Genomic DNA, 12,425 nt, shown 5'->3' with positions numbered 1-12,425 from the left:
ACGTCCTTTAGCCAATAGGAGCGCTCAAGATGGCACCACTCGATCAAACCATTGTAATGATTGGTCCATTCAAGCGTCAATTGGCACGCCTACTATCTGTGCAACCAATTGCTATCGAGAAATCCCGTAGATGGTAAGTTAGTGTTATTTGCTCAGAGAACTATGTTATTTTTTGTTTAATTTAATCATCAATAAATTCAACAATATAAATAAATAATTTATAGGTTAAAATATAATACATTTGAAAAATATAAATTTATCAATGAATTATTTGTGTTTATAAAAAAATAAATAGATAAATTAAATATAATGTACACCCTTTACCACATGATTAAACGTCAATCTTTTGAACTAGCAATTTGATTAACAGAGTTGTGTACTATTTTATCCAACAAAATTATCTTTCTTTCTTTCTACTGGCCAACCTACCTACTCACCTAACGACCTACCAACCAAACTACTCACAGTAAATACCCACAACCATCTACCTACCAGTGCCTACTCACCTACCCACCGAATAAAGCAAGTAAACTAACTAACTAACAAATAACGTAAGTCATTTAAAGTTATTTTGCGCCTGTCTTGCCGTCTACGTTTAGGTTTATCACACCCCTAAACGTAGCCGCTGCCGGAGTGGTTCAACGAAAAACCTGGTCACGTTGCTAAACGCTGCCTGAATTGCGCATGCTCAGTGTAGGTTGCTACTTTGGTTGTTGTAGTAACCAGGAAGATTAAGCGCTCTGTTCATTTGGCCCTGGGTAACGGGCGCTAGCTAGCTAGCTAGCTGCTAACACTGAGGCTTAGAATCATAAGGCAAGTGTGTCGGTGTGTTTTTGTGTATTAATGTGAAAACAGCCATTGAGACGTCCTCAGAATGAACTAAAAGGGCTTTTTACTCGCTGATTTGCACACACAGCTAAAATTAGCTCATATGCGGCTATTTTTGTGGCTTCACGTCAATATTAGATAACAATATTAGGTAACTTATACCGATTATCATATCCATAGGACTCTTCCAGATATGTTGTGATATTTTGTATGAATGGTTGGTGTTTTTTGTTCTGCGCATTACTGACTGTCACTTCTTTGTGCGGTAGATGTTATGTGAAATGTAGTCATTTAGCCACCTGAGGATCCTCTACCTGCGAGTCCACCTTCACCGGGAAAATGCCCACCGTGACCCGGGCTAAGGAGGACTCAGAATCCTCATCAGAGGACGAGCAAGAGTAAGACAACCTTTGTTTAACAAGAGCTTTTTGGATTTTAAAACGTTCATGTGAACAAGCCAATATTGTTATGAGTGTATAAATGATAGAAATCACAAGTCATTTTTCACATTTAGCCTACAAACCTAAGGCGAATCACAAAGTAGCATAATTATCCTCAATTTCAACCCTTAACATACCCGAATAAAAATATTGTTTCACTGCCCATCCAACCTGTTCATCTTTAATATCCCCCTTAATGTCTTTTAGAACAGCGATTCTCAACTGGTGGGTCGGGACCCAAAAGTGGGTCACAAACAACTGGTCAAAAATAAATGCTTAATGTTTCTCATGTTGGGCTATTCTTTTATTTTGAAAGGCATGCTGTGAAATACATGTTGCATCGGAAAATGTATAGATTTATGTTTTTAAAAAGATTACATATGTGTTTTCAACAGCTAACTTTTAAAAACTAAATTTAGTTGGTTGAATTCTAAAAAAAAAAAAAAAAAAAAAACGTTTTATTTTCTGTAATGCCACAACGGTTTTAACCAGTTAATCTTTTGTCTAAAGCTTAAACTTAGTGTTTTGTTGCATCAAGTGATTTTGTGAGCATTTAAATTTAATGTGGGAAAAAATTTTTAAAAAAAAATGGACACATGAAGAGACTTTATACTTGCATAGGTTTTTAAAATAAAAAAAAATTGTACTTTTGAAGCAGGAAAGGAGAATTTTTTAATTCGAAAAAATAAAATATTTAATTTTCTGTGATGCCACAATAGTTTTAACCAGTTAATCTTTTGTCTAAAGCTTAAACTTAGTGTTTTGTTGCATCAAATGATTTTGCGTGCTGGAATATGACCATGTGATAATAATATCTGAATATCATGTGTGCTGTCGAGCTGCCCTGTTGTAACATATGTCTATAATAGTGTTGTCTAACATACCGGGATACATGGAGGCTAAGGGTAGCCTCATCCCTTTATCACGAGCGGTCACACTTGATTGCGTTCTGCTCCATCATCACATCACCTTATCTGGTAATTGGTCCAGGATAAGCAGGCTGTGTCTGGTCCGCTTTGAGATAGTCTGTCAGATATTTACAAAAGTGTTTGCCAGCACGCTACATTGGTTTGTTATTGCCCAGCACCGCAGGAAACTGTGTGTGGTTCTGTCCTTATCCGCTTGACTGAAACAAATGGTATGTTGGGATTCATTCCCCTAGCATGAGGTAAACCACCAACTTCATGGGCCAGATCGCATCATCCTGGAATGACGACTGGAGATTTCAGGCAGGGAAATTCATTTCAATATGCATCTCTGGGTCATTGTTACCAAAGAAGTTGTTACTGTATTTCATTATTAGGGCTGGATGATATATATCGAAATTCAAGATATATCGGTGTGTTGATGTGTCTTCTTTCACTGCAACTACCAAGTCAAATTCCTCGTATTGTTCTAAACTGTACCTGGTCAATAAAGCTCTTCTGATTCTGATTCTGCTTCTATTTTGGTGATATAGTAAATAAACATAGTTTAAAGTTACAATCATGTGTTGCGTATGAAGCTAAAAGAAAATAATGTTGTGGTGACGTTCAGATGTAAGTTTTTTATATAAAAATAACGAACATATAAAGAGACTTAATACTTGCAGGGGTTTAAAAAAACAAAACAAATACATTTGATAATCTGATAATATATATATATATATATATTTTTTTTGTGATGTAAAGACATGCTACAATGGTTTTAACCAGTTTATCTTTTGTCTAAAGCTTAAACTTAGTGTTTTACCAGGAAAGTTATCGCATTATTAGGGCTGAGTGACATATCAAAATTCAAGATATATCGAGATTTTGGTGATTTTTGGTGATATAGAAAATAAACAAAGTTTAAAGTCACAATCACGCGTTGTGTAAAGAAAAACAATGTTATGTAGGGCCCTATAAAATCCACGTTAACGGAATCGAGGACGGAATCACGGAATCGACCAATGAAAACTGAATCTACTGTTGTGATGCGCAAATGGACGAATTGGGATGAAACGCCATCACCGTGAGGCAAGGAATGTGTTTTTATGGGGAAATGTTTCCGGGGACCGCTCATTAGATTCCCCGTCGGCCCCCTCCCGTCCTGGCGCGTCAAACATTGCCTAAATCACCCCAAACACCGTCGAAACTGCCAAAAAAAACTACACAAATTTTCATTGACTCCTAAATACAGAGCCGACCAGTGCCCGCTTAACTTCCTGTGCCTGTGAAACTTCATCCGTTTCTTGCCAAGCGCCATGAAAACATGATCAGTTTCACCTGTTTAGAGTGTTTGATCAACATCTCATCAGTGCTACAGAAGATCCGTGGGAAAACCGATGCCAGGGATTGTAGAGTCTGAAACACCGTAGGTTAATGACAACTTCTGATAGTGTAAAATATTCTGGCCCCGAGTGGTGAAATAACTGTTGCATCCATTTATTTTTGTGTAATCATTACGGTCTGGAATGATGTCATCAGGATGCTTTAAATTAGGTTAATTTAGATTAAGTCGATCAAAATTTAAACAATAAACCTGCTCAGATTCAGTAAACCATTGATCCCTGAGGGGAAATAGGTGACATTAATGCTGCTCATACATCTTCATAAGACATAAATAATTAAAAAGGAGCAGTCAGAACGATCTATGTCACTACAACTTATATCTACCTTTTAATTGTATGTTATTTTATTTTTGACCGTACAGTTTTGTTTATTTATGGGGTTTTTTTATTTATTAGTATTTATTTTTGTTTCCTCACAGGAAGCAAAAACTATTATTTTCTGAAAAAAGTGATTAATATTTCTAAAAAATGGAATTTTAACACATTTTTGTGAGAAAAAAACATTTCATTATTAGGGTTGTGTGATGTATCGAGATTCAAGATATAACAAGTTTTCTATTTTGGTGATATAGAAAATTACATTATCATATTATATATAAAACTTTATTTTGGCAGTCTTCAGAAAAAACAAAAACAGAACAAACTCTTTAGCCAAAAGGGTTTAGGTTGAAGCAAAAGCTTACACACAATTAAAAAAAAAAAATTAAACTAATATTACTGTTTTTACAATACACATTCAATATATGTTCTGCACAAGTTTTATAATACAGATTATACAGGCACATCAAACATATATATACACATATTCATACATACACAATGAACATGACATGTATAATATTAATAATATATTATTTAATATCTGGGACACAAATCTAATCAATTAAATATAGTGTGGCAATATATAAATTAATAATATTCTTTATCACAAAATGTACCTTTTATCATGTTTATTAAGTATGAATATCTTTTATACCATTATATACATATATTATTGCTGTCCGAGGTAATGATATATGTCTTGAAAAGCGTAACGTTTTGGCAGCTTTATTCATTATGATTATTTCAGTCACTGATGACTGTATATTTATGTTTTTAATCTCTTGTCCCGCAGAGACCATCCCTGCGTTGCATGGAGTGGCCTAAGCAGGACAATCCCAGTTCTCCTGTTTGTCCCTGAAGCCGTCGTTGCAAAAGATGGAAATATCTGCTCTATTGGAGGTACCCCATAAAGATTACAGTAATAAATGTTAACGTTGCCAGCAATGATCTTTTTTTTATTTTTATTTTATATGCCTAGAACGATACAAAATGGCCTTCAAAATCGTGCGCACTGAGAGTCGCCTGGTCCGTGGGATACTCATGAATCATGGATTCCATGAGGTAATGTTCTCCAATACATCATGCAAACTTAAAAGATTTACCTAAATATTGAAAAGGGAAAAAAAAAAAACATCTTTTTTTTTTTTTTGCTGTACTTGCTTCGTTCTTTGCTGGTGTGATTTTATTTATTTTTTTCCTTCTTTGATCATTGATGGAGATTTAAAATCCTGGAAAGTCATCCTTACAAACAAATTGCCTCAGTAATGCCGTTTCACAACTGTGACTAATTCGTGTTGGTGCTCCCTCCACGGAGCAACAATTTATTATTTTTATTGGATCTAAATTCTTCTCGACTCCCTCTAACCCATCATCAAAGGCAGATCAGTGTCTACTGTACTGTGGACACAGCCAAACTTTAATAGGCCTTTATTGCAAACATCTGTCTCACAAATGGAGCGCTCATGTGAATTCTACTTCTTCCTAATGACTCGCTGGAAAATAACTGTAAAAAAAAGAGCTAAAATAAGACTCCAGTTATTAAAGTCTGAAGTAATCTGCATCCTAAATGATGCTGACCTATCATCTGTGATGGACATCAAACATTAATCATTTGTTGGAAACGTAACAAAGCCAACATGGGGGCTTTTACGTCTCTTTTGATCAACAACATTCCTTTTATATTTCAGTTCATGCATGTTGAATCTAATTGAATCAACCTGTAATTCTTAGCCAATCAGTGTCTTTTTTTTTCTTCTTTTTTTTACAGGTTCATCCAAACAGCAATGATTTCAACCTTATGTGGACTGGATCTCACCTCAAGCCTTACTTACTACGCAGCCTTCTAGATTTCCAGAAGGTCAACCACTTTCCCAGGTAGAGTTCCCAAATGGATGTGTGTAATGTTGTACTGAGCAATTTATCCTTAGGATATCGGTACAATATATATATATATATATATATATACAAATGTATTTATTTATTCTTTTAGTTAAGTAGGGACAGTACATATCAATGAACATTCAAAAAAATGTAAATATGTCAGATTATAGCCATAGGCTAAATTAAAGAAAAGTGTATTGAGTTATGGGTCAATGACTAATAAGGATTTCACCTCATGATATTTCATAAAGAGGATGAAAATCCCACAGATGTTGATGGCACGTGTTCATTTATTTTGTTTTTGTTTTGTTTTTTCTGTATTTCTTAATAGCTCAATTGGAGTGTTTATTTGTACTGTCCATTTAGTTCCTTTTATTGGATTTTGCATTTGTTAATGGTGAAGAAAGGGGGTAGGACGAGTCAAATGTGTATTATATTGAAATTTTATTTTTTTTAAAAATTTTATCGAGGTTTCTTTTAAGATTTGTTTATTGATTTTCATCTATTTTCTTTATGTGTTTGTTCAAAATATATACATAAATCAATAAAATGGGCATCATCTAGCAAAGTTTGCATGAATATTATGATGGAAATATAAATACTTAGAAATCTCATACAGGACAATAATAATAAATAATAATAATACAACAATTTTATATAGCGATTTTTTTGGACTCTCAAAGTCGCTTTACAGAATTAGTATAGTATATAACATGTATAGAAAAGTGTAACTAAAATATGGCAGAAAATAATTTTAAAGAATTTTTCAAAAGTGCAGTCATGGCCAGACAGTCGCACCACATGATATTTTACAGAAGTAATTTAGTATGTAACATAAAAACAATTTAAAAATCAAAAGAGAGCATATTTACTAAGTTACTACATATTTGGTACCTTCTGATGCATTTAAACCTTTTTTTAACTAAAATAAATGCAGTTGAACAGAATGTTTAGGTGTCACATCAATGATCCTTGTATCAACTGCATCTCTAATATTATACAGTGTGTGTTGTTTTTATTGGATTTATTGAGGTTATTCTTTAGGGTTTTTGAATGTATTTATTTTATTATATTATTTGCAATTATTATTATAGAATGTTCTTTTGTTTAAGGTTAACATTTCTGTAATACATTATAAATGGGTCAGTTATTCTCATACCTTTGCTGATTATTGTTTTCTGTTTAAATAATGTTAAATACTCAAGGCTTTCTAATATTCCACATTACAAAATAAGTGATCAAAATGTGCATAATTAGTGCAGATCAGTATTGGACAATACCCAAGGCTGCATTTTCATTATCGTATCTGAAGTGTAAAAGTTGTATCGGGACATCTTTATATGGCAACATGTTTGTTTTGCATTGTCAGGTCAGGCAGAAGGTTACAGCAGTATTCCTTATTTACTACAGTTGGAATGAATATTTGATCAAAAATGCTCTGTGTTTTTACAGGTCTTACGAATTGACCCGCAAAGACCGTCTTTATAAAAACATCCAGCGAATGCAGCAGACCCACGGGTTCAAAAACTTCCATATCGTTCCCCAGACCTTCGTGCTTCCCACCGAGTATCAGGAATTTTGTAGTAAGAGTCCAGTTGTGCATTTATACAGTGTATAATTTATCTTAGCAATGCTTGTCTGACTGTTCCTCTTCTTTGTTCTCAGATTATTTTTCTAAAGACAAGGGTCCATGGATAATTAAACCTGTAGCATCTTCAAGAGGACGGGGCATCTACTTGGTCAGCAATGTGAGTGACTGTTTGCTCATATATGTAAAATAATAATAATTATTAATATTGTTATTATTAATCATGATAATAACAACAATAAACCTTTATAATCCCATTGAAGGTCATTTTCAAAGATGACTTTGACAAAAACAGCAGCTAACAGATGGTTATATTTAGTGCTATACAGTATAAATAAAGTTTAATTGAATTGAAGTTAATTTGAATTAATTCCAACATAAATCTACAATATTTCAATTCCAATTCCATTTTAACCATTTTATTAAATTATTATTATTATTATCAAACAAAAGGAAAAACTAAAGCATAATATTTGGTGGCACTGCCCTTTGCATTTGGCTTCAGTTCATGTCATTCATGTCATTCGTTTAGGATTATGTTCAGGTACCAAACATGGGCTCAACATGGCTTCATATCACCAATCATACACTACAGGAAGACCGAGCGCAGTTACAAGACACAGGGTAGTTAAACTGCATCAGCAAGGCTCCATTTCAGGACTTATTGTTTGTGAAGTTTATTGAAGAAACAATTAAAAATGGGCGACAGTAATAGTTCCCAATGCAACGTTCAGCCGAGCAGACTTGGTGCTGTAGGTAGAAAAAGTTCAATTTCCCTTTAAAATTTAAATATCTTTATCAGTGTTATCAGCTCAGAAGAATCCAGAAACTGGTGGGACTTTTGTAAACCTATTATCTACTATCTGCAGATAATATCATAAAATACATGAATCTAAACATAGAATCTATGTCAGAAATGTATCATCCTTTTCTATAAGGGCTTTAACTTCAGTTCCATTATGGACTTGATTAAAGGCAGACGATTCCTGAAGAAAAATAAATAAATAAAAAACAAAGGACCGAATGCTGGCATCGGACTTTCTTTTTTAGTAAGAATCCCTTAAGCTGTTTATTTACTGTATGACCTTAAGGGTTTTGTCTTGGGACAAATTGGGAGGTCTGAACTTCTTGGAAATTACATCTTTTAGACAAATTTTCTTTTAACAGCTGCTGTGGTCATTCAGTTGCTAGCAGAAAGCTAAGGCAAACACTTTATTCATACAGCATTTGTGTGCATGTGCAACTTGGAAAAACAAACAACAAGCAACCAAATGTCAGAAGAATAAACCTGTGCTCACTAGAAACCTGCCATAGGAAATAGATAATGTCACTTTGACATTAGAAATACACTGTGACCCTATGATTACATTGGCCAGATGTTTGCTAAAAATGGAGGTGAACTGAGTCATGGTTTCTTTCTCTTGTTCTCTGTGAAAGGAATGTAAGAGAAATGTTTAAGGGGAATAAAAAAAGAATACGTTTATCTTTTTTTTCTTTTTTTCAATTTTTAGTTTTCTCTAATCTTCAGCCAGCTCTGATGTGATTCCACCACCCGCCCCTCCCATTCACATCTCATCTTAACTTTGCCATCTGTAACACATTTCAACCTCATAAATAACCCATCTCCATCCACCAGATTGTGTTTTTTAAAAGCTGTTACTGAAGGTTCACCTCCTATGGTCTGCATCACTGAACTCTTTCCCCTGCACATTGTTCTTTGATGTTTTATTGTTCACTGCCCGTGCGTATTTCAAATCTCTTATGTTATGAATGAATATGTAGCATTGTTACTTCAAGTCTGCAGTAAAATGCCACCATTCTTTTTTTCTTGTTATGTTGTTTTTAATCCTCTCTTTATGATCTGTTTTCTATCTGCAGCCAAACCAGATTTCAATGGATGAAAACATCTTGGTATCTCGCTACATTAACAACCCACTGCTCATTGATGGTGAGTGGCTTCAGATGTTGTCTTTAGAGATGGATGGATGGATGGATGGATGGATGGATGGAGTCTATATTTTCATCGTTTCCAAAAAACAACAACAGAATTGTGTAGAATAATATTAACGTTTTCTAGGATTTAAGTGAGTAAGTAAGTACATTTTTATTTATAAAGTGCTTTTCACAGACGAACACGTGGGTGATCATTTCATGATCTGATTTAGACAACAAATTCCTCACTTTAGAGATATTTCTCACGTGATACAAAACTGTTTTTGGTCAGTTGACAACATTGACTGATCAAATACAACCTCAAGGTTTCTGAGGCTGGTTTTCACAGACGAGCCCAGAGCACCATGGGAATTCTTGATCAGAGGGATCTTGCACTGATCAGCGTTTCCGTTTTGTTAGAATTGATCTGAATGTATTTTGATGACAACCCGTTTTTGATGCAAGATACACATTCCAAGAACTCATAGAATTTTTGGAAGAAAGATTTAGAAAATGTAGAATTTTTTCTACTCATTCTCTCATATAGCAGCATCATTTCCCTAAATTAGACATGGGCAACTGGCGGCCCGGGGACTACATGCGGCCCTTGCTCCAATTTTGAGAGGCCACCAAAGTGAATGCACAAAATGACTTAAAAAACATACAAAATTACAGAAATATACACTACGGCGTAAATACACAAATTGATTCCAAAAACATACAAAACTGCAACAAAACAAAATTATAGAAAGTTTACAAATTACAAAACGACAACAAAAACAAGGAAAACGAATACACAAAAAATGTCTCCAAAATGACAGCAAAAATACACAATTTGACTCATAACACAAAACAACCCCCCCAAAAAATGAAATGAGTGGAAAATGCGCAAAATGATTTCAAAAACACACAAAGCAACAGTAGAAACACATAATACAAAACGCAATAAATGACACCACAAACTCATTGTTCTGCCCTGTATTCATGCTCAGATCGGTCATTGTTCTAAATGCTGACATGAATGTTGATAATGTTGGCCCTCGGATCAGACAATCACATTTTTGTGTCCCTGCTGTGGTAAAGGTTGCTCACTTCTGCCCTAAAGCATGGAAATAATAAACTAGATATTAATTTATGATGGTACTTAATAATCACAGTGATTTATTTTGTTTGTTTTCTTTGTCTCATCCACAGAATTCAAGTTTGATATGCGTTTATATGTATTGGTGACATCATACGATCCACTCCTCATCTATGTCTATGAAGAAGGTTTGGCAAGGTGAGTGTGTTTGTATATTTTTTTGTCATGGACACATTTCGGTAAGAATGGAGAAAAAATCTATTCCTTCTAAGCAAAGCAAACCTATTTACTTTGCTTTTGCGCCAGAGTTTTTCCACTGTGAATTATCAAAACATTGAGGTTCTCTGTGTTACAAATACATTCATTTAAACTTGTTCCAGACCTTTTGAGATATTGCGCTAACAGGAAGTATTTATTAAAAAAAGAAGAAGAAATAAAAGCATAACACCGACACTGGAATTTAGCTCATCCATCCATCTTCTAGCACTTACCATGATCTGGGTCACAGATCACTGGATCCTATCCCAGTTAACACAAGGCACACCCTCACATATAAGGAATTAAATCAATTCTAGTAAAAATGGCTGTAATAGGAACAGACCAGCTAAACTTCAGGCTGGTTCAGTTTATTTGTTTCAGTCTAACAAAAATCTTTAAACATAAGTCACAATTTAAAGATATATAACAAGACTGAAACAGGCAGAAGCAAAAATGCTTATATACCCAACATAAATCATTACATTCCAGTTAACTTTCTAAAAAATGTAATAAGCAGTAATTTTATGTTATAATATGTAATTCTATGTAATATGTTGTAATAATATGTAATAAGCAGTAATTATGTGTAATAAATAGTAATAATATGTAATTATTTGTAATTATATTTTAAAATATGTAATTATATATAATGATATGTAATGATATGTAATAAGCAGTAAATATGTTATAATATATATTTATGTCATTAGATGTAATAAGCAGTAATTATATTATAATATGTAATTATATGTAATTATATGTAATAAGCAGTAAATATGTTATAATATATAATTATATGTAATTAGATGTAATAAGCAGTAATTATATTATAATATGTAATTATATGTAATAAGCAGTAATTATGTTATAATATGTAATTATATGTAATGATATCTAATTATAAATTCAACAAAATGGGACACAACATAACTTGCCAAAATCATCAAAACACTACATTTTCCCCGCCTTGAACAATTCTTTAAAATTCGAGAAAAATAATGTATTGGACATGAGCTTTAGATTTTTTTTAAATAAATCACTGTACTGTAATTTAATAATTGTTATATTTTTAAAAATATATAAAAGAAATGCAAATATGAGCCCACAAGTCCCTAATTGGACATCCCTGCCTTAGACTGTATTTGCTGGTCTGTAGAGAGAAGTAAATATGAACGCCTTCTGGAAAACTCAGTTTCAAAGCGAAGACATGGAAACAAGCACATATTTGTTGGTATCTAATAAGCAACTACTAATCAAAATGTAGTCCGAGCTTTTACCCCATTAATCTTTTTATAAACTTTATTTACCACCGTATTGGACCAGAAGAGGGCGCCCTTAGCTACAGAGTCACTTCTGATGACAACACTGGTGACTGAGACAAAGCACTCTATTGTTTCAGCTGTTGTTTGTACTCATCAATCACTGCTGATTGTGCATTTATCCATACTTTACCTAAGCACACTTCATACTTCACCATTGGCTTTTAATGAATATTAATATTCATCAATCCAAAGAGGGAATAACTGATCACAGGTAGGTCAGGACTGCAGAGAGTAGAGGATTTATAACAGTGCTCCAGTAAAGGTTTGTGCATGTGTTTGCAGGTTACATTATTTTGTTCAGTGCATGATAAATAGTTTCTATTTCCTGAAACCAAAGATTTTTTTTTATCTTCCAACATTCCTTCTTGGCTTGTGTTGGTATTCAGGTAGACGGTGCGTGCCAAGGAATTCCCACATGTGGCATCTTTTCCTCTCAAACACCAGTTGAAGAAACTAACTTTAG

General features: G+C 33.7%; 1 protein-coding gene across 8 annotated transcripts in view; it reads left to right on the top strand.

Annotated features, from left to right (window-relative positions):
- The first annotated feature begins 704 nt into the window (after window positions 1-704).
- The window catches only part of ttll5 (tubulin tyrosine ligase-like family, member 5), a 72,448-nt gene continuing 60,727 nt past the window's right edge, over window positions 705-12,425 (top strand). For 7 of the 8 annotated variants that reach the window (XR_003672819.1, XM_028438037.1, XM_028438036.1 and 4 more), the window contains exons 1-9: window positions 705-813; window positions 1,098-1,226; window positions 4,694-4,800; window positions 4,880-4,962; window positions 5,669-5,775; window positions 7,234-7,364; window positions 7,447-7,529; window positions 9,248-9,317; window positions 10,496-10,580. Coding sequence is in view for 7 of the 8 variants with exons in the window: in XM_028438037.1 (XP_028293838.1) it covers window positions 1,168-1,226; window positions 4,694-4,800; window positions 4,880-4,962; window positions 5,669-5,775; window positions 7,234-7,364; window positions 7,447-7,529; window positions 9,248-9,317; window positions 10,496-10,580 (725 nt within the window). In the remaining variant the exon portion in view is untranslated. Of the gene's footprint in view, window positions 814-835; window positions 980-1,097; window positions 1,227-4,693; window positions 4,801-4,879; window positions 4,963-5,668; window positions 5,776-7,233; window positions 7,365-7,446; window positions 7,530-9,247; window positions 9,318-10,495; window positions 10,581-12,425 lie in introns of those variants that run through there. The other variant, XM_028438032.1, reaches the window with a different exon arrangement.

This window comes from Gouania willdenowi, chromosome 22, assembly GCF_900634775.1.
Source record: "Gouania willdenowi chromosome 22, fGouWil2.1, whole genome shotgun sequence".
NCBI lineage: Eukaryota > Metazoa > Chordata > Actinopteri > Blenniiformes > Gobiesocidae > Gouania > Gouania willdenowi.
This window is presented reverse-complemented; position numbering and strand designations above follow the sequence as displayed.